At 47.1% G+C, this 23,863-nt stretch overlaps 1 protein-coding gene across 1 annotated transcript in view; it reads right to left on the reverse strand.

Annotated features, from left to right (window-relative positions):
* Nucleotides 1–495: 495 nt before the first annotated feature.
* The window catches only part of LOC122612554 (Krueppel-like factor luna), a 113,608-nt gene continuing 90,240 nt past the window's right edge, over nucleotides 496–23,863 (reverse strand). Inside the window, exons 3-5 of the mRNA XM_043786257.1 lie at nucleotides 8,287–9,586; nucleotides 8,070–8,216; nucleotides 496–1,873 (exon numbers count right to left, since the gene is read on the reverse strand). Coding sequence (XP_043642192.1) covers nucleotides 1,698–1,873; nucleotides 8,070–8,216; nucleotides 8,287–9,586 — 1,623 coding nt within the window. The 3' untranslated portion in view covers nucleotides 496–1,697. The remainder of the gene's footprint in view (nucleotides 1,874–8,069; nucleotides 8,217–8,286; nucleotides 9,587–23,863) is intronic.

Consider the following 23,863-nt stretch of genomic DNA (forward strand, 5'->3'; position numbering starts at 1 on the left):
ATATATATATATCAGGAGCTCTTCTAAATTCTTGAGCTCCTCTTTTTTTGGGAACAATTGGAGAGGACTGCATCCTTTCTGAGCCCCATACGTTTTCCTATAGCATTTTAGTGCATGTGTGCTGCAGTTGATTTCCTGCTTGCCATTGGTTTTGTTTTGGTTTTCCCTTATTTTTCTTTGCCTTAGCTATTTTGTTGTTGTTGTTCTCTGGATCACAGAATTTCTCATCACACAAACCATAATGATTGACCGATGTCTCGATCAACGTTGTATACTTTGATGTCGTGTTTCATTTGCTGAGGGGTGCTGGTGTACTACAAAATGATAAGTCCGTGGAAGCATTCGCTTTTCACATACTTTTCTTTATTTAAAAATAATTAAAAATAAACAAATCATTATAAACAAGAACGAGGAAATGATAAGCTACAAAATAAGAAGCAGCACGCAAAAAATAAAAGATCCAATGAAATTTTAAGTCTACCGCAAATCAAAAGGGTTCCGAAAAAAATGTGGCTTAGCTAAAGGGAATTGAATTGATTGATTTGTTTAAATTAACATTAATGAGGCACGTAAAGAAGAATTTGTATGTTAGGTCGAAGGTAAATTTTGTTTCGATTGAGAATACAAATTTTGATTTGATTAAATTAGGTATACATATCAAAATGTGTTTGTAATACTTTCCATCACTTAGGCAATGCATAAGAGAAATTGTTTACATTAAATAATTACGTATATTCAATAAAAACAGAGCAACAAAATTGCGTCTATGTCGTATTCCGAATATCAATTATATTTAATTTAGGCATTCAATAAACGTTGTGTTTAATGTTTTCAATTTTGAGTGGTGCGGTGAAATGTGAAACTTTTCAGACCTAGGCAACACTTAAAATACATTTAAAATTAAATTAAGAAAATAAGCATTTCCATCGATTTCTGTTTTCTTTCGTTTTGTTTAAAACATATTTTGCACTTTTACTCTTTTCTTGTAATATTTGTGTTTCTATTTACTGATGCTGACGTATGAAACTAATTACTTATCATAATTCTTTACATGTACATATATTTTTTCTAGCTTTTAGTTTTTTGTTTTGTTTTTTTTGTTTGCTTTTTTTTACATTTTCATTTTGGCAGTGTTCACATTATGAAAACAAAAATATTATTTTTAATTAAGTTACTATTTTTTTTGTATTTTTTTAGCAAATGCTGGATTTTTGTTGCTGCTTTACTAATTAAAGAAATCAGCTTAGCTTTGGTAAATTGTACACAATTTTTGCTGTTTGTTCAGAACTTGCGGCTAAATGCTAGGTGTGATTGGGGAAATGCGATCAGGCTGCTAAAGCTTAAACTTATTCTTAGCAAGGCATTGAAACAAATCGAATTTGCAATTGAAACGATAACGACGATAACCATATGATAACGAAAACGATAACGGCGACAATAATGGCAACACAAATGTCAATCGGAATCAGAGAACATGAATTTCCATCTTTGTGCTGTGTTGTGATGTTTTCCTAGTTGCTTTACTTTCCTCGATTACTTTCACACCCCTCTCTGCTCCACGAATAAAGTGGTTTTGATTAGCGTTTCGCAAGTTTTTCATCGTTCCTTGATGGCACACAGTTTCCGCTGGATTCCTCCTCCTCCCCTCCGCCTCTGGATTTCCCGGCTTCTCCGGATGGCCCTGCTTAAATCTCGCCTCACATGTGGCGCTTCATGTGCAGCGCCAGGTGATCGGACCTCGAGAAGCAGCGATCGCAGTTGCGGCACTTGAACGGCTTTGCACCTGTGTGTTTGCGGTAGTGGCGGGTCAGCTCGTCGCTCCTCGCAAACCTCCATTCGCAGCCCTCCCAGGAGCACTTGTACGGCTTTTCACCTGCAACGGGAAGGGAAGGCGGAAAACTCTTATTAAATAAGTTACATCCACAATGGCAAAACTAAAATGTGCACGAAAATACTGCTCAAAAATCATGGGTCTAGAGCATATTGTTCTATCTTGTACTATTTGTGTTACGTTTTGCATTATAGCTGTCCTATTTCGGCTTAAAATTCTACTATACTGTTTGGATTTATTATTAAGTACCCATACTTATATATTAATAAACAAAAAAAGACAAAAAACTATTCAGACTGGCGCTGAAGTAGAGACGTCCGATGGTCGGGCACCATTTGCCGGCAAAGCATCGCCGTATTCGGGTTGCTTACTTGTGGTAAGACTTGCATCTCACCCAAATATCCAAAAACGTCTTGAATGAAGGAGATTTTTCCCAGTGTCCTGAAACTGCCGCAGTGGAAAGTGGCTGCAATTTCTCCGCTGCTTTGCTGCTGCAGCACAAACAATAAAGCGCATAAATATGCGTGCTCTGGGAGGAAGAAAGGGTTTGGCTAGAGTTTGGGGAAACATTTTTTATTTAGCACGCGCCTGCCAAATGAAAAAACTTTTTCGACGCTGGCGCTCCACAGACGAGAAATATGCATAAAGTAAAACACGAGTAAACAGAGGGCGGTGGAAAAACGGGTAAAGCGGGCAAAACGCACAAGCAGTCAGGAATTTAAGACAATTAAAAATGAAAAACTGTAAAATTAAAACCGAACCAAAACGAAACGAAAAGATGCTAAAGTCGGCGTCGACGGTGTGCCAAGCGCGGTCCCTTGCCAACATTTTTCATGCGTGCCAAAAGCCTCAAAGGATACAAGCCGAGTAGCGCCAAAAGCCAACCAGCGCAGGATCCCGAACCAGAAACAGCAACTGAAACTGAAACAGAGCCAGGGCCAGAATCGGAATCAGAAACAGAGCCATGGCGAAAACCAGCCAGGCGAAAGGAAAAGGAAATGCAGAAGTTGTAATTTCACACAAAGCAACAAAAAAGCGAAGAGGAACCTAAAAATGCGAGGGCCAGAGCAGAGAACGACCTGAATAGAGCGGGGTGTAAAACCGGCCAGTGCCAGAGCACACTGAAAAAATACGAAAACCCAGCCCGAACCCCGAAAAAAAAGAAATGGGAAAATTATTTCAGTTTAAAAGACAAACAGCAGCCGAGGCAGGAAATTGCCGCCGTTGCTGCCGCTGGAGAAGCAGAAAAAAAGATGGAAAATGGAGCGAGATAACCGGCAAGTAGACGACGACAGCCAAGAAAAATGCATAAAGCTGAGTGGAAAACTTTGTAACGCATACCACACACACACACACACTCACACAGATATAGACTTGGCTTAAAACGTAATGCATGCGGAAATGTGTGATATTTCCGTGCTCAATTTCACATTATGCACTTGCGGCTTTCCTCCCATTTTCCCGCCGCCGTTTTCCCCTCTCCCAGCTTTCCAACCCTTCCGCTGACCGGGCCCTGGACTTGCCGGCTGTCTTAATTTCCATTTGTTTACACTTGGCCATAGCTCAAGTCTCGTGCTTGTGCCACTGGAAGTGTGTGGGCGAGTTCTTGATAAATTTGTCCGTGAACGCCCCCGTATCGATCATACTTGTTTTTAACTTTTCAGTTTTTCATAGCTCTTTGGGAATTTTCGAGAGATATTCTTCCATTTTGTGGTAGCAAATACATAATTGGGGAAGGTATTGGTACTCATTCATTGATAACCATGTAGGTTGAGCAAGCAAAGTGTGAGCTATTATATGTTCAATAATGATCTTGATTTGTTTGTTGAATATAGTGAAACCTCTTTAAGAAATAGTTGCCCATTTCTATGGCTAAATAAATATGTTGTTGATAATGAATACCTTGGTGAGTAGTGATTGTGTTGCAGAGTGCTGCACGTAGGTGCGTCTAATGGGAGTAAGTGCGGGTGACAGCCACTTGGACTTTGGCATGTTGTCAGAACTGTTTGGGAATCGAAGCATTTGGCAATAAATAAGGAAATGCACACTCGCACACATATCGTTGTCTTTGGCAGTTTGTTGGCCACACTGCTCTCGCTCTTTATCAGTTTTTCTCTGTTTCTGGCCATACCCCTGCCATCCTCTGGCTGCTTTGGCTGCTCTGGCTGTGTAAATCAGCGTCAAATGCACAAAGTGCAGGCCCAGAGATCTAGGATGCGACCCCCAAGAGTCTCGTATTGAAGTGCATTTAAACGGCAAAAGAGCTGGCAGCGGGCGGTCGGCAATCCGAGGGCCAAAAGCAGCGATAAAGCACCCAAAATGGCCGTGTTATCTGGCCATTGAAGTGGCCCGGCAAAACGAAACGAAACCAAAAACGAAATGAAATGAAACCGAAACGAGCCAACAACAAAACGCAGGCGATGCAGCAATAGCTGACTAATTGGATACCCTCTTTTAAAAGAATTTAAATATAGAAGTATAGAGTGTAGTATAATTAATCATTCCGAACGAGTTACAGTTTAATGAACTATGTTTTTCACGAGAACTGCCTACTTGGCTGTTGAGAAAGCCCTAGTTAAAATTAAACTATTATCCATTTAGTATGCGAATATATGGTTTGGATAATCAGCATACCCTCTCCCTACCCTTTTGGCAGCACCCGGCGGACCTGGCTCAATAGCTGGCCATTACTCAGGCTCTGGATATTGGCCATTTCAGCGGGCCAGGCCCAAAAGTATGCAATGACCGCGCATGTGGAGCAAGATGGCTTTCCGCTTTCGCGTTTTCCCGCCCTTTGCAGCGGTGCAGTGCAGCCCTTTAATTAGTTTTCATGGCAAGTCATCTGAGCTGACATTGTTAGCTCCACGGGCAGGGCCAAAACGCCGAAAAGCGAAAAAGCCAGTCAGCCAGCCAGCCAGCCAATCGGCAACTGGGTTAAGCGATTTTCGCCTGCTTTTATTTCCTCCAATCGCGCCGAGACGTCGCCATGTTAATTTATTGAGCCGAACGCAGTTAAGACTTAACCTCAGCCGTTTGTCCGCATATATATTGATAGTTTCAGCTGCGATTCAATGCGATTCTGTGGCCCTGGCAGGCCATAAAGCCAGCACTTGCAACTTGTTTAAAGGCAATAAGGAGGCGGCCACGATGGAGGACCGCCAATGCAGCCGCTTAGCAAAAGAGTAAAGGAAAAAAGGAGCAACGGAGCGACGGAGCAGCGAATGGAGCCAGTTAATATTTTATAAATTTCACTTGGCGCTGGGTTTTAATTTCGCCCGGCAATAGGAAAGAATGCACCGGCGGGACATGCGATGTGAAAATGGTGGGGGAGGAGGTGAAGGCGTTGGGAAAATGGCTGAGGAATCCCTTTTCCTCGGTGGCTCGCCTTTTTATGGAGCTGCTCGATGCCTTCTCGGCTTTTGCACTCAACACAATTTTTATGGTCTGTTTGCGTCTTTTCACTTGATTGCACTTGTAATCTTTTCTTAACGGCTTCGGCGTCTCGGCGCTTTTCCTGCTTTTCCTGCTTCTGCCAGCTCTTGCCAGCTTTCCCGGCTTTTCCAGACTCTGGTTGCATGCCACTCTGGCACTTTTATAGTCGCCCGCGTTTAACTAATTGAAATCGTTTGTGGCCAAAGTTTGCGAGCTGGATTTTATTTCGCCAAATGTCGCTTTAATTGATATTCAATTGGGCCGATAAATATATATATATCTATCTATCTTTGTATCTGAGTGTGTGTGTGTGTGTGGCCAGTGTGCTCGAATGGGTTTCTAATTAAATGGCGACGGGCGAATGGAAATGCAAATGGAAATGGAAGCGGATAGAGGGCAAAAGCCACAGGAGGAAATGCAGGAAGTGCGCTCGAAAAGCCAAATCAAATTAATTTCACTGTCTGTTCCGCCCAAATTCCCCGGGAAAATGTTCAAGGACACTGTTTGGCAACTAAATAATAGCTCGTCATCAATTATTCGCATGCGTCCGCTTTTCAAATGCGACAACATTTAAAGAATCCCCTCCATCTAGGCGCTCTAATGAAATTCTCCGGCCAGCTAAACTGAACTGGGCTGAGCTGAGCTGAATTGAGCTTCATTTGCCATGCAAAAAACGTAATTCATTATGTTTTGTTTAATTTAAAAACCTCGCCTGGTCTCCATGGTATCATTAAAATAATTACGTTTTCCTTTTTCCGCCCAGCTCCTTTCATAAAATTCTTTTTGCCCGTTTCTCGCTTTTTTCGCCTTTCGGGGCCAAATCAAATGTTTCAATCTTATCGCCGGGCCAACACCTTGGCTTTTGATTTATTGGTCTCACCGGGCTTCGCTATCTGCCCCGCTGCACTTGCCAGTAGTTGAACATGTGTAATTAATTAAAAACTCCTCAGGTTCAAGCACTATAGAAGTTTTCCTCGCAAAACAAAATTAACACTTAAAGCTGTTGAGGCAACAAAACGAGGCGCCAACAGGACGAAGGGCGCTTCTTCTTCGGTTTCGCCCAAGATAAACTGAGAGTTATTAGCAAAACTTTGACTGTTATGGATTTTTATTGGGCCAAAGGCTTTTGGCCTTCCTGTGGCAAGGCAAACAACAGCGGCGGCAGGTCCGGAATTCGATGTTAATTAAAATGTTAAGCCCCAGCGCCCGGGGCCAAAGTAAATTTATAAATTGAGCAATATCCTGCGGCCGTCACAGAAAGTTGCTGCTGTTGACACTCGCCACAAAGTGGCAAGTGGCAAGTGGGCCTAAGCCTTGAGCTGCACATGAATCTTCCTTGCGAGTATGTGCCACGCCTTCAAGGGGCCATTCCAGCAGGAACCGAGCAACTTTGACCAACATTCGGGCTCTGAACAAACAAGCCCACACTGCCATAGTCATAGTCATGGCACTACACACACACAGCCATTGTCGACTTGAGTGAGAAATTTGCGAGGCCTGAATTTCATTTGCGGACCAAACATGCCCGGCTTGCAAAGAACCAAATGCGACTTGGGACTTGGGAGTTGGGACCAGGCAATGCCAACACTTGCATGCATAAGTAAACAAATCCACACACATCGGCCATTCGAGTTGCTCTTTGGCCAGTTAGCCAGGGTATCTTCGATTCGGCAGAATGCTCCAGAAAGGCGGCCTTCTTCGGGACGAATCGCTTGGCAACGGCATTGCGAAATCATTTGCCTGGCAGTTGAGTGCGTGCCAAATGATTTGTTGGTGCCACCGCCACCCTTTTATTCCCCGAGCCCAAAACTGACAAGCCAAAACAAAGAATGAATCCACCACAATTCATAAAGCAAGCTCCCAGTTGTGCAGATAGAGAAATCAGGCATTCCTACTGAAAGTTAGTAGCACGGAAGGCCACAAAGGTCTAGCTAGAAATGTTCTTCTGGTTATGATATAAAACCAAACCAAACCAAAACCCTTTTGAAAATGGGAGTAACGACTTGCCCTTTTCTTCTGAGTGCACAAATTTTAACTGAATGCGCACAAATGTTGTTCGCCAGCAACTGCAAACTTTTTTGCCCACTTTTTGGCAGAACTTGAAATGGATTTTGGTTTTCTATTTTATGGGTTAAGTGTTCGCTGGCAAAGCCCTTGTAAGCACACACGCAACGCACATCTAACCACCATCCCCCATTCAAATCAATAGATTTGCTCTCTCGTGTTCGAAGTTCGAATGTGGTTGTAATAAAATTACATTTCAACGCTTGCCGCACGAGTGTGTGTGTGTGTGTGTGTGTGTGTGACCAATATTTCATGTTTGAATTATGCGATTTTTATTGAAATTTCAAGCATCGTCTGCTGTCAGGCGATGAGGTTGTTTTTGGTGCCCAATTGCCGGTGCCCCAACTCCCCTGCCCCTCTCCTTGCACCATCCGCTTGCATCATCCGCCCATTGCATGTTTGTGCCCAGTTTTCCCGCCGCGACTGCAAGGCTGTGGAATGTGGAAAGTGGAGAGTGGAGCCTGGACAAAGGACGGTGTCGCGCAAACAACGCAACATGTCACTCCTGCCTGTCGCAGGGAACTCTGCCGAGGACATTGTTGTCGCAGGCCTCTGATTTATTGGGCAGGAGCAGCGGTCAGGTGAGCCGGGGATTTTCCGGCCTCCTCCCGGGGCACACGCTTTTAATTGCCGACTGTGGCAGTTGGAAATTCGGATCTGTCAGTGGCACACACATCGCACACACATCACACGCACTTCTCGCCGCACTCATTCAGGGCATTCATATTTCGGGGCAACTCACCTGTGTGCGTTCTTTGGTGGGCCTTCAGGTGCGAGCTCTTCGTGTAGACTTTTTTGCAGCCCAGGAATTGGCACTTGTGTATCCGCCGCTTGGCGTCCGGGCTGTGATCGCTGTGATGTTGGCGCGGGTGGTGCGGTTTCGAGGAGCCTGCGGGTGGCAAAACAAAAGAAAAGCGAAGGATGAGCACCTCAACTGGGTCAAGTGTTGCCAAACTCACCATTCGCCGACTTTTCAGCCCGTTGCGACAGCACCTGTTGCTGCGGCGTCGCCGTGTTGCTGTTGCTGTTGCTGCTGGTGTTGCTGCTGCCGTTGGTGTTGCTGTTGCTGCTGCTGTTGGCTGCCGCACTGAGCACGGCGGCGACATTGGCATTGCCGTTGTTCTGCATCTGGATGACGCGGGCCAGACTGATGCCAGCCGCTCCCGGCTTCCCGTTCGCCGTCGTCAGCCGGACGATGGTGCTGCGCGGAATGTTGCTGTGTGTCGGCTGGTCGCTGCTGCCGCTGCTGCTGCTGCTGCTGATGCTGCTGCTGCTGCTACTGTGGCTGCTGCTGCTGCTGTTGCTGCTGTGGCTGCTGCTGCTGCTCTTGGGCGAGTTGCTGCCGCCGGTGCTGCTGGTGTGGCCCAGGGCCTGGGGCGATATGCTCAGATGCTGGACGGCCAGCTGCTGCTGCTGCTGCTGCAGTTGCGTCATCGTGGGATTGCTCTGGCTGGTGAAGCGCAGGATTGCTGTAGCGGGTGTGGCGTTGCTGGGCTGTGGATGCGACTGCTGCTGCTGCTGCTGTTGCTGCTGCTGTTGCTGCTGCTGCTGTATCAGTGCCGCCAGGTCGTTGGCCTCCAGCTGCTGGGCGTAGTTGTGGCTGCGCAGGTTGGACTCCGGCGACGAGGGCGGCGTGAGCGTGGGCAGCACAAAGTCCTGCACATGGCCCAGGTGCATCCTCGCATTGCTGCCCGGGTGACTCTTGGCCTGCACCACGCGCACCTTGATGCCCGGCGCCGAGCTGTTGCGGGAACTCACTGTGATGGTGCTGCCGCTGCCCAGGCTGCTCAGCGGACTGGCGAGGATGTGGCTGCTGCTGCTGCTGGTGATGCCGTGGCCAATGCTGTTGCTATTGCTATTGCTGCTGCTGCTGATGCTGTGGCTGATGCTGGTGGGCGTCATGTTGCCGGCGCTGCCGATGCTGGGATTGGGGGAGATGGCCGAGGGCGGGGCAGCGAGCAGCACGCTCAGCTTGTCGTCGCAGCCCACGTCGTCGTCCTCCTCGTCGATCCGCTCCTGCTTGACCAGCACCGAGCAGCTGAGCGCCTGGGAGCCGTTGCTGTCCCAGGAGGCGCCCGAGCAGTTGGACGAGACCGAGGAGGTGGTCGAGATCGTGTCCAGGTGCTGGTCCTTGATCTTCAGCTCCTCGAGCAGGCGGGCCTGTGTGGAGAAGATGTCCCACGGATTGTCCAGGCTGCCGTGCATCTTCTTCTGCAGCTTCGGCTCGTCCCGCAGATAGCGCTCCAGTTCGTAGCAGGTCTGCAAATGGAACAGGCAAAAAGCGAAAGTTCATGAAAGTCGGTCCATTAGGAAGTTAAGAGAGGTAAGTGTGGTAAGGGGGGTAAGGGCGGCTAATGGCTGCTGTGGCCCAATTCAATTTGCCGGGCTTACACATTGCCGGCATTTCGGCATTTTCGGGCACATTAAGCCGATAATTTAGGGAGGCTGCCCGCGGCCAGCAACATAAACATAAATTTCAAATTATGCTTTATGCTTTATGCCTGTCGCAATTACAGGTAATAATTTTGCGCACTGAATTTATCGCCGCTTGCATACTTTCGGCCGCCTGACTTTGCCTAATGGAGGCGACAATTAAGTGCACATGAAAGCCACCGCCAGGTGGCTCCCTATAGTGGGTGGTTCACCCATCAGGTGGGTGGGCAGGTGGATGGGTGGTGCGTCGCCGGCGGGCGGTGCCTTTGATCTGCGCTCCAGTCGAGCGGACTCATTTCGCGACTCGTTGCAAGTGGTGTGCGCACGGTAAACAGCAAACTGCAAACATGCCGCCGGCACGTGCCACGCCCCTTCGATGCACTGCTGCCAATAAGGGGCGGTATCCCTTTTGAGGCACTGACTGGGGGGAAATGGCATCCCACTTAAAGTCAGCCAAGTCACCCAAGTCAGCCACAAATTGGACACATGAACGGCCATTTGTAGAGGACCCCAATTCGGGAAATTCCGATTTGATTGGGGCTGCTAACAAATCTTATTAAGTGCGATGCAAAGCGCAGAAAAGCGGAAAACCAATGACACGGAATAAGCAGCCGCATCAGCAGAAGGGTCGAGGCGACCAGGGAGACCAAGGGAGACCAAGGACCGCTCTGACCATGTTCCAGGATCTCACACATGCCCGCCGCGTAAATCACTTGAAGTGTTATTTCAAGAAAATAATTGCAACACATAAATTTGCGCAACCCTTTCTGCCCCGAAAGCCGCACAAAGCCCGAGAAGCCCGAGAACGGGGAAAACTATAATGGTTTATGAATCGGGATAATGGCGGAGGGTCCCAGGATCGGGCTTAGACTTTCGGTTTTGGCCTCAGCACACACAACACATGATTAATGGGCGGCTGCTGCTGCCGGTGCATTTTCCGCCCGCTTTTCCTCCTCCATTTTCACTCAGACAATGCTGGCGGGGGGCAATCTTTGAGCTGAAATCTAAATAAAATGTTACATGCGCGCAATGCAAAAGCAATTTGATATATTGTTTTGGGGGCCATCGGGGGGCGTTCCAGGAGGGGTGGCAGGTTGCAGGGTGGCAGGTGGCCAAGGGAAGTACTATCAAAAATGGCATTTTGATTTATGCCCCGCCGCTCTCGCTGCTCCCGGCCACGGCGATGCTGCAAACAAATCACGTGGGCCAACAGGCCAAAGATTAGACGCGACTTTCAAATTGCTGCCGGCGAACAAGGACGCCGTGTAGATACAGATACTCGCACCTTGGAACACCTGATTGATGGCCGGCGGGAGTGCAGTTCAGGTCCTGGCCAATTTATAGAAAACAATGACAGCTCAGCTGGCTGTTTTTTGGGTGGCACAACAACGTGGCGAGTTGGTCGCCCGGCTAAAGCCCAATTATCCTCTATCTCTGGCTGGCTGGCTGGCAATTAGGCTAATTAGCAGTGTTGCCAGGACGGCTGGTATTGGTATTGTTGCTGGCCAGTTAGAAGTTGGCCAACAACTAAATGCATGGATTTTAATTAATGGGAAAACCACAGGCGAGTATTGCATGCTCTGTGGGCGGTGCAAATGGATTCGAAAATGCGAATTATTATTGATAAGTGCACAATCTAATTGCAACCACTTGCTAACCGTCACTCTCAAATACCTGCCAGTCTTCCATGGGCCTCAATGTGGCAGTGTTAATAATTCATGGTGCAAACATATTCGACAAGGAAGCCAGATTAAACGAGTATAAGCCGACTAGTGGGTTTTATGGCCAACAATTTGGCAGTTGCGTTGAATAATATGCGTAATTCCCCCGTAAACAACGTGCCTGTATGTATATAATTATGGATATTGACGGGTTTCCTACTTAAGCCCTTAACAACAGCAAGAAGTACACTTAGCAGCAGATTGAAGAGGCTAAAAGTTGACTCTTTGTTGTAATCAACATAATTATTGTTGGCGCAAACTTCTCCGAAAGGGAGCAAAACATTTTCCCACCATGTGTGTGCGAGCAAAACTTTTCCACTTTCTTAGGAAAACTTTTTTACTTTTTCCTGCTGCTCATTTGTGTTTAATAGAAATTTATTTGCCCGTCTGCGATGCGTGGAAGTGCGGGACAAAAGTCCATATTACAGCTGCGAGGCGAGGGTGACAACAAAACACTTTTGCGCACTTTTTGCCAGCAATTTATGTCGCTCCACTTTGGGCCACATAAAAATCCTCATTTCCGTGGCGTTTATTTGCCGTCTGCCCTATGTTTCTGTTTCTGTTTCGTTTTCTATTTCTATTCCGGCTCCTGTTTTGTGATCCTAAATTGTGGTTCCCCATTTCCCATTCAGCATTCACCATTCGCCATTCGCCATTCTCCATTTCCCATTTGCTTTTTTCCACTTTTTGGACTTTCCCGGAACTGGGTTTTAACTCTGAGCTGGTTTATGCGATGCACTTAGGCGATGTGGTGACAGCTGCGGTTATTAAAACCTGCAAATTGTATTTATATCCCCCCGGCAAAGTGGAACCCGCATTTTGACAAGCCGGAAAAAAGAACGGAATAGACATATTTCGGCATAAATTTATTGGCTCACAGATTACCAGACCCAACCAGACCAGACCAGAACAGAAACTCTCCCCGTAATTTGCAAGTGCGGGGAGGATGTTGGCACACTTTTAGGCTAAACTTGTTATTGGGGAAACGCTTGTGAACTGAGCCTCCGCCTGCACAATGTGAAGTTGGAGAAGGCGAAGGAATACTGAAACGAAATCCTTAAATTTTTGCAATTATCTAGCCGCAAATTGTTTGCCGAGTCTAGAGCATTTGAGTTCTCAAGAGAGCTGCCATTGTGTGCGGCTCGAGCAAATAAAATTTTGAGCCAAACCGGATGAGATGAAATGTTTGCCCAAGGACCAAGCGATCCGAGCGATCCAGGACTTTGGTGGCAAATTGAATTTGGCCACAGCAAATAGAGTCTGTCATTTGCCGGGGCTGCCAGTGTGTGTGTGTGTGTGTGTGCCCACACATGCTAATGTAAAATAAAAGCATGCGATTAAATTTAATTATCCTGCATGTTTATTAAAGTCCACAAATGCGATGTGGTGGTGGTGGTGGTGGTGGTGGATGGATATGGATGGGCGGAATATCGCACAATTGGGAGAGATTTTGATTATTTGTCTGCTTGCCACACTCACACACAGTAACACACACTCGCACACACGTCCTTGTCCTGGCACGCACTGGGATGGAAAATACCGCTGGCTTTTGGGGCTGTCCCAGCGGGATGCCACGCCCCCGGCCGCCGCCGCCTTCGGTGGGCGGAGCATATTTAATTATGTGTGTAATTGAAAAAGACGCAACGGCAGTTAAGGAACATACGCATGCCTCAAGCAAAAGCTGCTGTGCTGTGCTGTGTGCGAAAAAATCAAGCCGTGACTATTATGCGGCTATGCGGCACATGTCTGCGAAGTGTCCTGAATGTCCTGAAAGTCCTGAATGTCCCGCTGCGATTTCAGTGCCCCAGTGTGTGTGCCTCTTCTCGGTGCGTGTCTGTGTATTAGAAAGACATTAACAGGCAGCTGCGGGCGGCAATGGCCCTGCGGTTACAAAAATGCCTCCACAGAAGCTGAGCAGCACGCCCCAAGGACAAGGACTCAGTATCCAGTATTCAGTATCCAGTATTTAGTATTCAGTATCCAGAATCCAGGACCTTGGTGCCGAGGAGCATCTGCCGGCGTCGAAAGGAGCGCTACACAAATACAATTTCGACTTCTCCTCCGCCGCCGCCTGCATTATGTCATTTAATGAGCCATAATTCCGCAGAGAGCGAAAAGTGCTCGGCCCGAGGGAAATGTTTGCCGAACATTTTTCCGTTTTCCATTTGCGCCGTCGTGCTGCCCGCCTCCGTTTTTGAAAGTTTTAATGAACGAATCGTAATGAAATTATGCCAACAATTAATGCCGCCCCAAGTGGAAGCGCAGAAAGCACTTTAAGACGATGAATCAGCTTGTACAGTAAACACAAATAAAGATATTTCTAACGACCACCGAAACAAATTGTACACGAGATTCCAGATTTCCCTACAAGACAACCAGGGGTTGGGTCCCTGTTCGGGCGCCACGTGCTGGCATACATGGAAATCTATATATAAAGTGCAAATATATCCAATCATAATAATTCCTAGCGCTTTTCTCATTAGAATCAGCATGTTTATAAGCAATCATAACGAGTGGAATTACAATTATGGTATTTATTCACAAAGGTGGGCCTGGGTCCCTGTTCGGGCGCCAAGTAGGCATACCAACATTCCATTGCATAGTTTACATTCCTTTCGAAATCATTGTAATTATTGCAGGTGTAAAATTACGGTCAGCACGTTTGGCACATATTGCAGCATGTGGCTTACATATTTATATCAATGCCCAAATGCACACATGCTGGAGATTACACACAGATTGATACGTTTCATGTGTCGTTTGGATTGCAACTATTGTTTTCAATTTACGTCCTGCTGTGCAGGACCTTCCACCCTCCTCCTTTCTGCTTCTTACTCCATTCTGAAGAGTCCTGGCGAGGGGGATGCAGCTCCTTGTTATCTGGCTGTCAGCTAAGTGACTTCTTAATACGAGGGTGTGCGAGAGGGGGCTGGAGCAGAAAGTGGCTGCAATCTCTGGAGTTGTAAGTGCACCACCAGCAGCAGCAGCAGTAGTAGCAACAATATCAGCCAGTCACTAGTCACTCGATTTGGCAATAACAATAAGCCAGACAAGGAGCTGTGGGCCAGCGGGTGGGCTGATGGCTTCTGGCTAGGAGGTGACAGACGACAGGGGCAAGGACGCAGCGGGATAATTGAATTATTGGCATTATCACTGCATTTGCACTTACACCCGAACACGCTTCAACTCCTCCGATTCCTCGCACCCGCAACTTCTGCTCCAAGTTCTCCAACTTCTGCAACTTCTCCTGCTTATTCAGCCACATTACAAAGTGTAATGCGTTGATTTACTTGACCTGCCCGCCCCGCAGAAAGCCCGCTGCAGTTGTTTGTCAGTTTGCTTGTCAGTTTGTTTGTTTGTTTTCGGGTGGAAAGTGCACTTAAGCAACTGAGCTGGAGAGTCGGCAAAAGCGTTGCATAATTCCAGGCATTATGCTAATTTCGCAAAGGAACTTGGCACACACACACACACAAGTAGTGCTGCTTGAAAGGAGTTCGCAGGACAATCACTTTCGCCCCGAGCGCCACTTCTGCCTCGCAGGCAATCGAAGGACTCTCGAGAGCGGAGAGCCCAAAAGTGTCGCCCGGAAAAGTGTGCTATCGGAAAGAAAGAAAGGAAACCGAAAAAAGTAGTAAGTAAGCATCGGGGGCATCGGGGGATGCCCCAGATGAGCGGGGCAACTAATGCGTTGTACGCGCCGCTGAATTTAAATGAGGAATTAATGCGTACATTATTTCCAACCCTCCATTCGCCAGTCGAGCTCCTGCTCCTGCTCCTGACTATACAAACATTTTGCCACTTTCCACTTGCCACTTGCCACATGCATTGTGCCCCGCCGTTTCGCTTTCGTTACAATTTCGGTCTTCCGTATTCTTTCTCGCTGCCTGTCCTGCTTCGATTACGAGCTCCATGGCTCCATGGCTCCTTGGTGCTCCACTACCACCAACCCAACAACCCACCATCAGCAACAACATTCCACCCAGATTGTCTGCCCCCGCCATTAGCTTTGAACTTGATGTTATTTGTGCGGCAGAGGCAAATTGCGATGGCTCTCCTTGTTCCTGGTTCCTTATTCCTGGTTCCTTGTTGCCGCCTGCTCCCCTTCACGCTTCGTTTCGTCATTTTGCGGCATGTTGCCGCCTTGGCCCGGCCTAAATGACACTTTGCCCAAATGATGACGCTGACAATGATAATAAATAAATTTAACGCACTTCTAGCGACTCGCGCCCCTCTTCCCCCAAAGTCAAGTCAACTCAAAGCCGAAGCCAAAGTCGAAGTCGAAGCCAATGTGATTTGCATTTTTTGTGTGCTGTAACCGAAATGGAACTTTATTAACGGCCCAGTGTTTCCATGTCGTGGTCCATATTGCCGGCATTAAAGCCAGGGCAAAGTTTTCAGCTTTTAAATTCTGTAACAGCTTATCGGGTGCGTTCTGCTTGGTCTGCTCCAGCTAAACTAAATCGAGTAATCGAGGGGCAGAGCCAGAAACAATCACAATTTGCACATGAATGCCTGGCAAAATGCGCCTGTGTGTGTGTGCACTCTGTTTCGCAATTAAGAGTTGCAGCCACATTTCAGTAACTACTCCGAGTTCGAAACAGTCAATGGCATTGACCATCGTGCCATAGTTCCATCGTGCCATCTACATCCACTTAGTAGGCAATTACATTTCATTCCGATCTGAATCGAAACCCGAAATCCGAGTCATAAGCCATGAACCCATGAACACACATAGAGGCACAGCCAAAATTATTTAGCACATTTAGAGGCGACCACAAAATGCGCACACATTCAATTGGAAGGACCGCACATGTCCTGTCCCAGGAATCGGATCTGATCCCTGTCCCATGGCCATGCATGGCTGTGGGTGCCATCGACGACACAGAGATTGTAAAACGTATAAAATAAAGACAAAAGCTTAATAACTGAAGTCCGCAACTAGCACTACTACCACTACTACTACCACAGCTGCCTGCTGTCCTTGTCCTTGTGTGACAATAAAAACTAATTTTTTGGGTCGCATTAAGGGATACACGTAAATGACAAAATAAGCACACACACACGGAAACACACTCACACTTATTACCCACACAGCGATGTGGGATTGTCTGAGTTTTTGGGGAGCCCACAAAACTGTCGAGACGAAAAATGCAATTTCTGTGGTTTTCATTTTCGGGACAGACCATATGACCATATGAAAGCCAAAAGCCACCCTTCCTTTCACCGAGCCACGAAGGTGGAACATTTCCAGTGTCCATTGTGGCATTGAATGGATTTTGTGCTGAGTCCCCTGATTCCCTGATTCCCTGATCCCCTGATCCCAGAGCTGCCCCCCACCCGCGCAGCTATCCACCATCATCGTTCAGTGTCTGCTTAAGTGTTTGTCTAACATTTTGTGGCTTATAACTATCATGGCTTATGATATTGACCCAAAACATGTTTAACAACGCATTTTGTCTGTGCACAAGAACCGAAAAATGTTTCATTCTCTGTGCGGCGAGTGTGTGTGCGAGTGTGTGGGTGTGCGTGTGTGCGAGGGTTTTATCGGCTCAATTCATCGATTGCTGCTGGTTGGCAGAGTGGAGAAGAATGGAGGAGAATGGCACAGAAACGGAAACGGAAGCGAAACGAAACGGAGAGGTGACCCCACATAAATAGGAAATTTGTACACAAAGCAGGTTTTTTCCTGACAATGTCGCACGGCACGATAAAAGTAATAATGTTTGGGGCAACCCGAAGAACGAAAAGCGAAAAACGGCAGCTCTTAACAGCAACATGTGTCCGTGTCCCGAAAACTTAATTGCTGGCAAAGTATTTCGGCTGGGAGTAGGCCAAATGAAATGAGATTACACTAAACAACCGAGTTTAAGGTCAAGTTTCTGGACCCACTATATGGGACTATATGGGACAATCAAATAATGGCAACTAGCCTAATAACATTGCTGTGCGACCAGCAGATCCACAAAAGTTGCCTGTCTGAATGCAAAACTAACGAAATTGGACAAAGTTTGCCGCTTCCCTTGGCAGCAGAGATTATGTAGCCGGAGCGGGCCAAGGCATAAGATAGGAACATGGCCATAAAGTTCAGTTAGCAGCCCCCATTCCCCATTTCCCATTCCCCCTTAAAGCTCCAGCCCTCTGAAATTTGCATACTCGCAGAAGGAGGCAATTCCCGGGAACAAGAGTGGACAGCAGCCGGAGTGGAGCTGGTAGCCTGTGTTCGTTAACTAAAATACGATTGTATTTTATGCAGCGTGTCATGAAATGACACTGCTTACATTTCATTTACACGCAGTGCGGGGCTGCGAACACACACATTTGCATAGGGGGTGGCATGCAAAGTGGGCGGTGGGCGATGGGCGGTGGGTGGTTTCCAGCATTTCTGTGTGCAAAATTTATGCGAGAATTGCGCCAAATGCTGCAGTTGACATCGACCATCCAAAAATTGGCAAATATTTGACCGCTTTGCAGTTCGCATTTGCAATTCTATTGCCCGGACAACGAGTCCTGCAAAAGGATCGGGCAGAGCAAACCACAGGATACAGGCTGAGCCGTTGTCTTTAAGCCCCGAGACTCGAATAAAAGTGGCCATTAGTTGCACTCCATTTAACCGGCAGAACAACAGGGGAAAACAGAAAAAAGGAGTCGCCGGAAGGACACATAAAAGTCGAACAGGTGTAAAAGAGGACGAAGGAGCCAGAAATTGTGTGGCAAAATGCTACAGCAGCGCCTCATTCGCATTCATCAAGCCTCGTTTTTAATCCATTATGTGTCGGCGACATAAAGATTTAATGAATCGTAAACCTGAGTAATTGCCATGGCAGCAGCAGCAGCAGCAGCAGCAGCAGCAGCAGCAGCAGCAGCAGCAACAGGTAGTTTGGGCCACAAAGGAGGGAGTTGCTGTTCATTGATTTCCTTGAGTGCACAAGCGTATCAGCTTGCAGTTTTCCCAGCTTTACTGCCATCGCAACCACTCGAAGGTAGCAGGAAAAGGGAAAATGTGCTACTGAACTGGAAATCGTGGGGAAGCCGTGGAAAAGCGTGTGAGTGTGAGCCGATTGTTGCTGCCAGTCCATGCTAGAGTCCATGCAACTGGTGTCCATTGAACCCCGGCAATTAGCAAGTGCACAACTTAAGCCCAACTAAAGCTAAGCACATCAACATTCAATTCAGCTCGATGCCAAAGCCGCCCGAAAAATAAACGGAATATCCGAAACAGCTTGCGAGATTTGCCCATTTGCGTGGCACACTCGCAAAAACACAACTGTTTGGCAGCCAAATGCAAAACTCCAACTCCCGGCCATCTTTCACCTCCTTTAAGCCACTTCGAATGCAGTTGGCCGACGGCAACTAAGCCGATTAGTTGCTGCACTGCCAACGAAACCGAAACCGAAACCTAAACCGAACCATGGCAAAGCTGTTGCTGCATGGCCATTAAAACGAAATTGCAAATACGATTGAGCCTACTTTCTGGCGCTTGAGTGCCAACAATGTCGGCAGTTCATGGGTTCAGGGGTCCTGGGGTCCTGGGGTTCAGAGGATCACAGGTGTCCTTTTTGGGGGTCAAGGCTTAATTAATGCACTGCCGGCTCGCCGACACCAAGCCATTCGGCAATTATTTGAGCAACTTTGCGAAACCGGAGATGAGCTGTTTGCCCGACACCTACTGCATGTGCATATAGAACGAGCTGCGCCTTTACGGTCAGTTTTGCGGCAATTTTCACCTGTCCACCTGGACTCCACTCCACTCCTCGCTATTCTATTTTTCAAACCACAAATACAGGAATCCTGCGCCGTTGGCTGCCGTGTGTTGTTTTCTATGTTTTTTATGTTTTTTAGTTCTCCCCAACAGCTGCAGCCGGCCCGAAGCTTTGGGTGTTGATTATTGAACAACAAAACGCCGATGGAACCAAAACGAAAAACCTGGCCGGCAGACAGCAGAAGGGGCAGGGCAATAAAAAACTGGGAGGGGGGGGGGGGCGTAGAACAACCACAATGTCAGACGGCAAAAATCGAACGAGGCGAGGATGTTGCTACCAGTGTTGTTGCAATGTTGAATTGACCCCAATCAAGCCGGTTGCTGTTTGCAGATAGCCATTGTTTCTGTTGCTGTTTTGGCTCGTTTTACACATTTCCCCCCCTGCCCACGCCACTGCCCACATACGCTTTTCAGGGCGGAAAAGGGATGAAAATTGAGGAAAATCCATGGGAGGATGGGCTGCGCGAGCCGCAGGGCAAGCAATTGATATGCTCCGTGAAACTTTATTGCCAACGAGAACGGAGAATTGACCATTGGCCAGCTGGTATTCCCGTTGTTGGCCCTTGTTGTTTCTGGCCGCTGCTGCATGCACCATTGAATGCGGTTATTTAGATAAAAGTGCTCGAAATTACAAAACGCCATGGATGCCGATGCCAATGTCGACTAATTGAGGCGCTCGAATGGACGGGTTCCTCGGTTCCTTTAAATGGAATCTCGGCACTTTAAGCCACGAGGCCAGCAGCTGAATAATGCACGAGTTTTGGGTCAGAAGCGCACCCAACCAACTTCGGTATGCACAAAAGGCCAAAAGGCAGGGCGAAAAGGGCGCCAAAATATATATCCTACATACATATCCAAATATAAATACTACAGTATATGTATATGTAAGTCCGAACAAATGGAAAGTAAGGCCCAAAGCCAAAGCTAAAGCCAAAGCGAAAGAAGGGAGCCAGATAGCCGCAGTTCGTCGGACCGCAATGCTGAAAAGGAAGTTGCTTAATTAAAAGCGGATATTAGCAATTACAAGCCACAGCCAAAAGGGAGCACGAGCGAGAAAGAGAAAGAGAAGGAGAAGGAGCAGGAGCGAGGGAAAGAGAGCGTCCGATGGAGGGCAGTTCCAATGAAACGGAAGTAAATGAAATGGCATTGAATGGCAGCCAGATAAACTGTGGGGAAATTAAAAACGCGTATGCCCGTGGAGAAAGTGGAGAAGATGGAGCAATGGAGCAATGGAGCGATGGAAGGCCAAAAGGACCTAGACTCTAAGGCCCAAAACAAGGCGTCTTTGGCTCCGAGTCAGTTGTTCTCCCTTCTGGCCTGGTTTCCATTCCGCTTTTGACATTGTCGCACTGCCTGTTTAATTTCACTTTGTGGCGCGGGGCGGAGGAAGCGGATGGGCCAGAAAAAACAGAAAAAAGGCAGCGAAAAGGTGCGCCCCCAACATAATTAGGTTATCATTTTGCTGCTGGTTTTTCCCTTTTCCAAACCCCAAAAGAAAAGCCCAGAAAAGGTTGACAACAACAGGAGTCCGTAACAAGAGCGAAACGCAGCGCGTAATTGTTAATGGTTTTTACAGCTCTGTTAGCCCGGATTTGTATATAGAGTATAATTTTTGCTGTTCTGTATCCTTCTTTTACGTTCTGGTTGCTGTTTTTGGCCCTGATTTATGCTGCGACCCACAACGAGTGCGAGTACAAGGCAAATAAATTATGCATTAGGTGGTGGCTTGTTATTCGCCAGCTGGATTCACCTGACCCTCACCTGAACCTGGCTCAGATTCGCTGGGCTGCCGTAATTGAATCGAAATGCTAACAATCCACAAATGAACATTCATCAAGGGCTGTGTACGAACATACGAGTAAGTGGGACCATCAGATCCAAACCAAACCAAGCCAAACCAAACGCCATCGGGGATTTTGCCGCCATTTGTCTTTCATTTAGTGCCGCTCCTTCGGCTGCCTGTTTTAATACCTTAAATTTGCAACAAATCGCTGACAATAATTCGCACATGGCACTGAACAGGAATAAATTACGGGGACACATTGCAGCGCAGCCATATGGAAAAAACGCTCGCCTGAAACAAAAGCGAGAACGAAGCGAGTGGAAAAAAGAGCTGCGAAAATCGAGGGGACAAAAGGAAAAGCCTGTAATGGCGCATCTGTTGAGGAAGGGCTTTTCCAGAGCCCCACACCCCCACCACTTCCCCCGATTTCCATTACCCCGCTCGGTGGCAACAATTGATGGACGTCAGCGCTTCGCTGCCCCAAAAAAGAATTATTAAATTGATCGATGGCCATAAAAAATATGCGAAAGGTAAACTGCAAAGCGCTGAAAGGCTTCGGCCAGGTGTCGACAACAAAAGGTGGCGGCAATTGATGCAATTCCCGCAGCACCAACTCGATCAAATGTCCGCTTTTCTCTCCAGGGGAACCAAGGGCGTTTTCCATATATTCGGAACTGCCAAATTGCAGGAGGCGAGAGATATGAGTGGAAAATATATCGGAGGAAAGATATAAAGATAGGTTAAGGTCTTTCAACCTATTCAGATGTATGAAGTGATGCGTAATCAGTGGGGGAAGTGAATGTAACCCTAACTTAGAGTAAATAAATTATTAGGAAAATCTAAAGAGCTTCACTTTACAACTGAGAAAGTTCCCAGATTGGAACAGCACATAAGCAGGCCATTTCTGCACTGATAGCGGGGCTAGTAGCTCTTGGCCCTAGATTCTTGGCCATAGTTTCACGAGGGCCAAAGTTTTGCACGTCCGCGGCATAAATTCAAAACATGTCGCACTCATATATGAACCGCCATCCAGCAGCAAGTGCCCCGTGCCCGTGCTACGTGGCATGTGGCATTCGGCATGTGGCATTTGGATGCGAGTGCGGATTTGGAGCGTGCTCTTCTCGGCCAGAATGTGGGCCAAAGCGGGGAAATTATGGACGCGTTACTTATGCGTGACTAGACGCAGGAGCCACCAGCAATCCGAAAACGAGTACGAAGTGTGTAATTGCACATTACGCTTGTACGCTTGTACGCTTGTCCTGCCAAAGGCAATGGATATGCGCTGCAACTTTCGGTGGCTCTTGTTAGCTTTCATTTCGCCGTGTTAACAAATATTACGTATACGCAGTGCTGCCGCGAAAGCAATTTGGCAAAGCAAAGTTGTGCTGCATCCACACAGCTGGGTGGAGCTGAGAGGGGGCTCGCATTCGAGTTGATGAAATTGGAATACATCCAAAATGAAAATTAAATTCAACAATTTGCGGTTGTTTTTAGCTGTTTGTCTGACGAGCAGAAAAAGAGTGCGGAAGCCCCAAAAGGGGGAGTACCAAAGTGGGCTATCACTCCCCCAACATTTCCAGAGTGACTATGTGTATGTGCGCATTTACATGCGGAAATGTGCAATTTGCCATTTCTCTGATTGTTTTTTGAAACTCAGCAGCAGCAGCAGCAGCAGCTCGTTCTCGTTCTCGGTTTCTGGCTCCATGGCCAAAGTGAAAGTTTCAGTCAGCATTTCATGCCACACCACGCCATGATTTCTTTATTTTTGAACAGCTTTTTCTGTTCTGCTGCTGCTGCTGCTGTGCAGCAGGACAATCGGGCAAAGTGTTGCTTGTTATGGTTATTGTTTTGCACGAGAATTAATTGAGTGCATATTTGTTCACGCTGCGCCGCTCACAATGGCGATAACTGCAACTGTCAAAATGCACTAATAGTCGCAGTTGCACTCGCGAATCGCCGCCCAGGTGAGTGGAATCAAATATGATTGAGTATGCAGGCTAGTACTACTCGTATGTAGTTTGGCCCAAATGCCGTGTGTAATTTAATGGTAATTACGTTTTTAGCACACTCTTGGCATTGTAGCAAATTTCATTGTTGCCGTTAAGCTTTTCCAACCCTTTTCCCACCCACCAACCACCCCGCTTCCATTTTTGGGCGGCAGAACAAACCGCAGCGGCAATTGCCGATGTCATTCCATGGTTGTTGTTTTTCTCGCTGCTGCTGCTGCTGCTGCTGCAACCGTGTGCCAAAAATTTGTACAATTTTGCAACTGGCTGTTGTTGTTGCTGCCGCTCTTGCGGCAAGCAGCGAATGCCATAAATTAAGTGCGGCGACAACGGCGACAGGCAGTGGAAAAGCAGCCACATGACAGCGGTAGAACGCAAAAAGGTAATTTTGCGAGTGGGAAAATGCAGCAGAACCCACTTTCAGCAACAGCAACAACAAGAGTAACAACAACAGCTACGATGACAACAATGGCATTGTGGAAAATGCCTGGAAAGCGAAGGAAAATGCACAGCATTTGCATCTGACAATTGCAGACATGTGGAATAACATTATGAACTGCAGGCAGAACTGCAAGCAAAACTAATTACGGGGAAAGTTCTGGGAAATCAGAAGATAAAGCTGTGGCAAAACTGCAATAGTGTCACAGTCACAAAAACTAATTAAGAAAGCAATATTTTCGAGACTTTTCTTTGTTGTTTCATTGCAAAGAACATTCCTCAGCCCAACTGGTTGGTTTGACCAATTAAGAAATAAATTAAGAACTGTCCGCACAGGTCGAATAATTTTTAAAATAACACATTCATGCAGCAATTTAGAGCTGGAAAGAGGAAGGC

The sequence above is a fragment of the Drosophila teissieri genome, chromosome 2R (genome assembly GCF_016746235.2).
Source record: "Drosophila teissieri strain GT53w chromosome 2R, Prin_Dtei_1.1, whole genome shotgun sequence".
In the NCBI taxonomy this organism is placed as follows: Eukaryota; Metazoa; Arthropoda; class Insecta; order Diptera; family Drosophilidae; genus Drosophila; species Drosophila teissieri.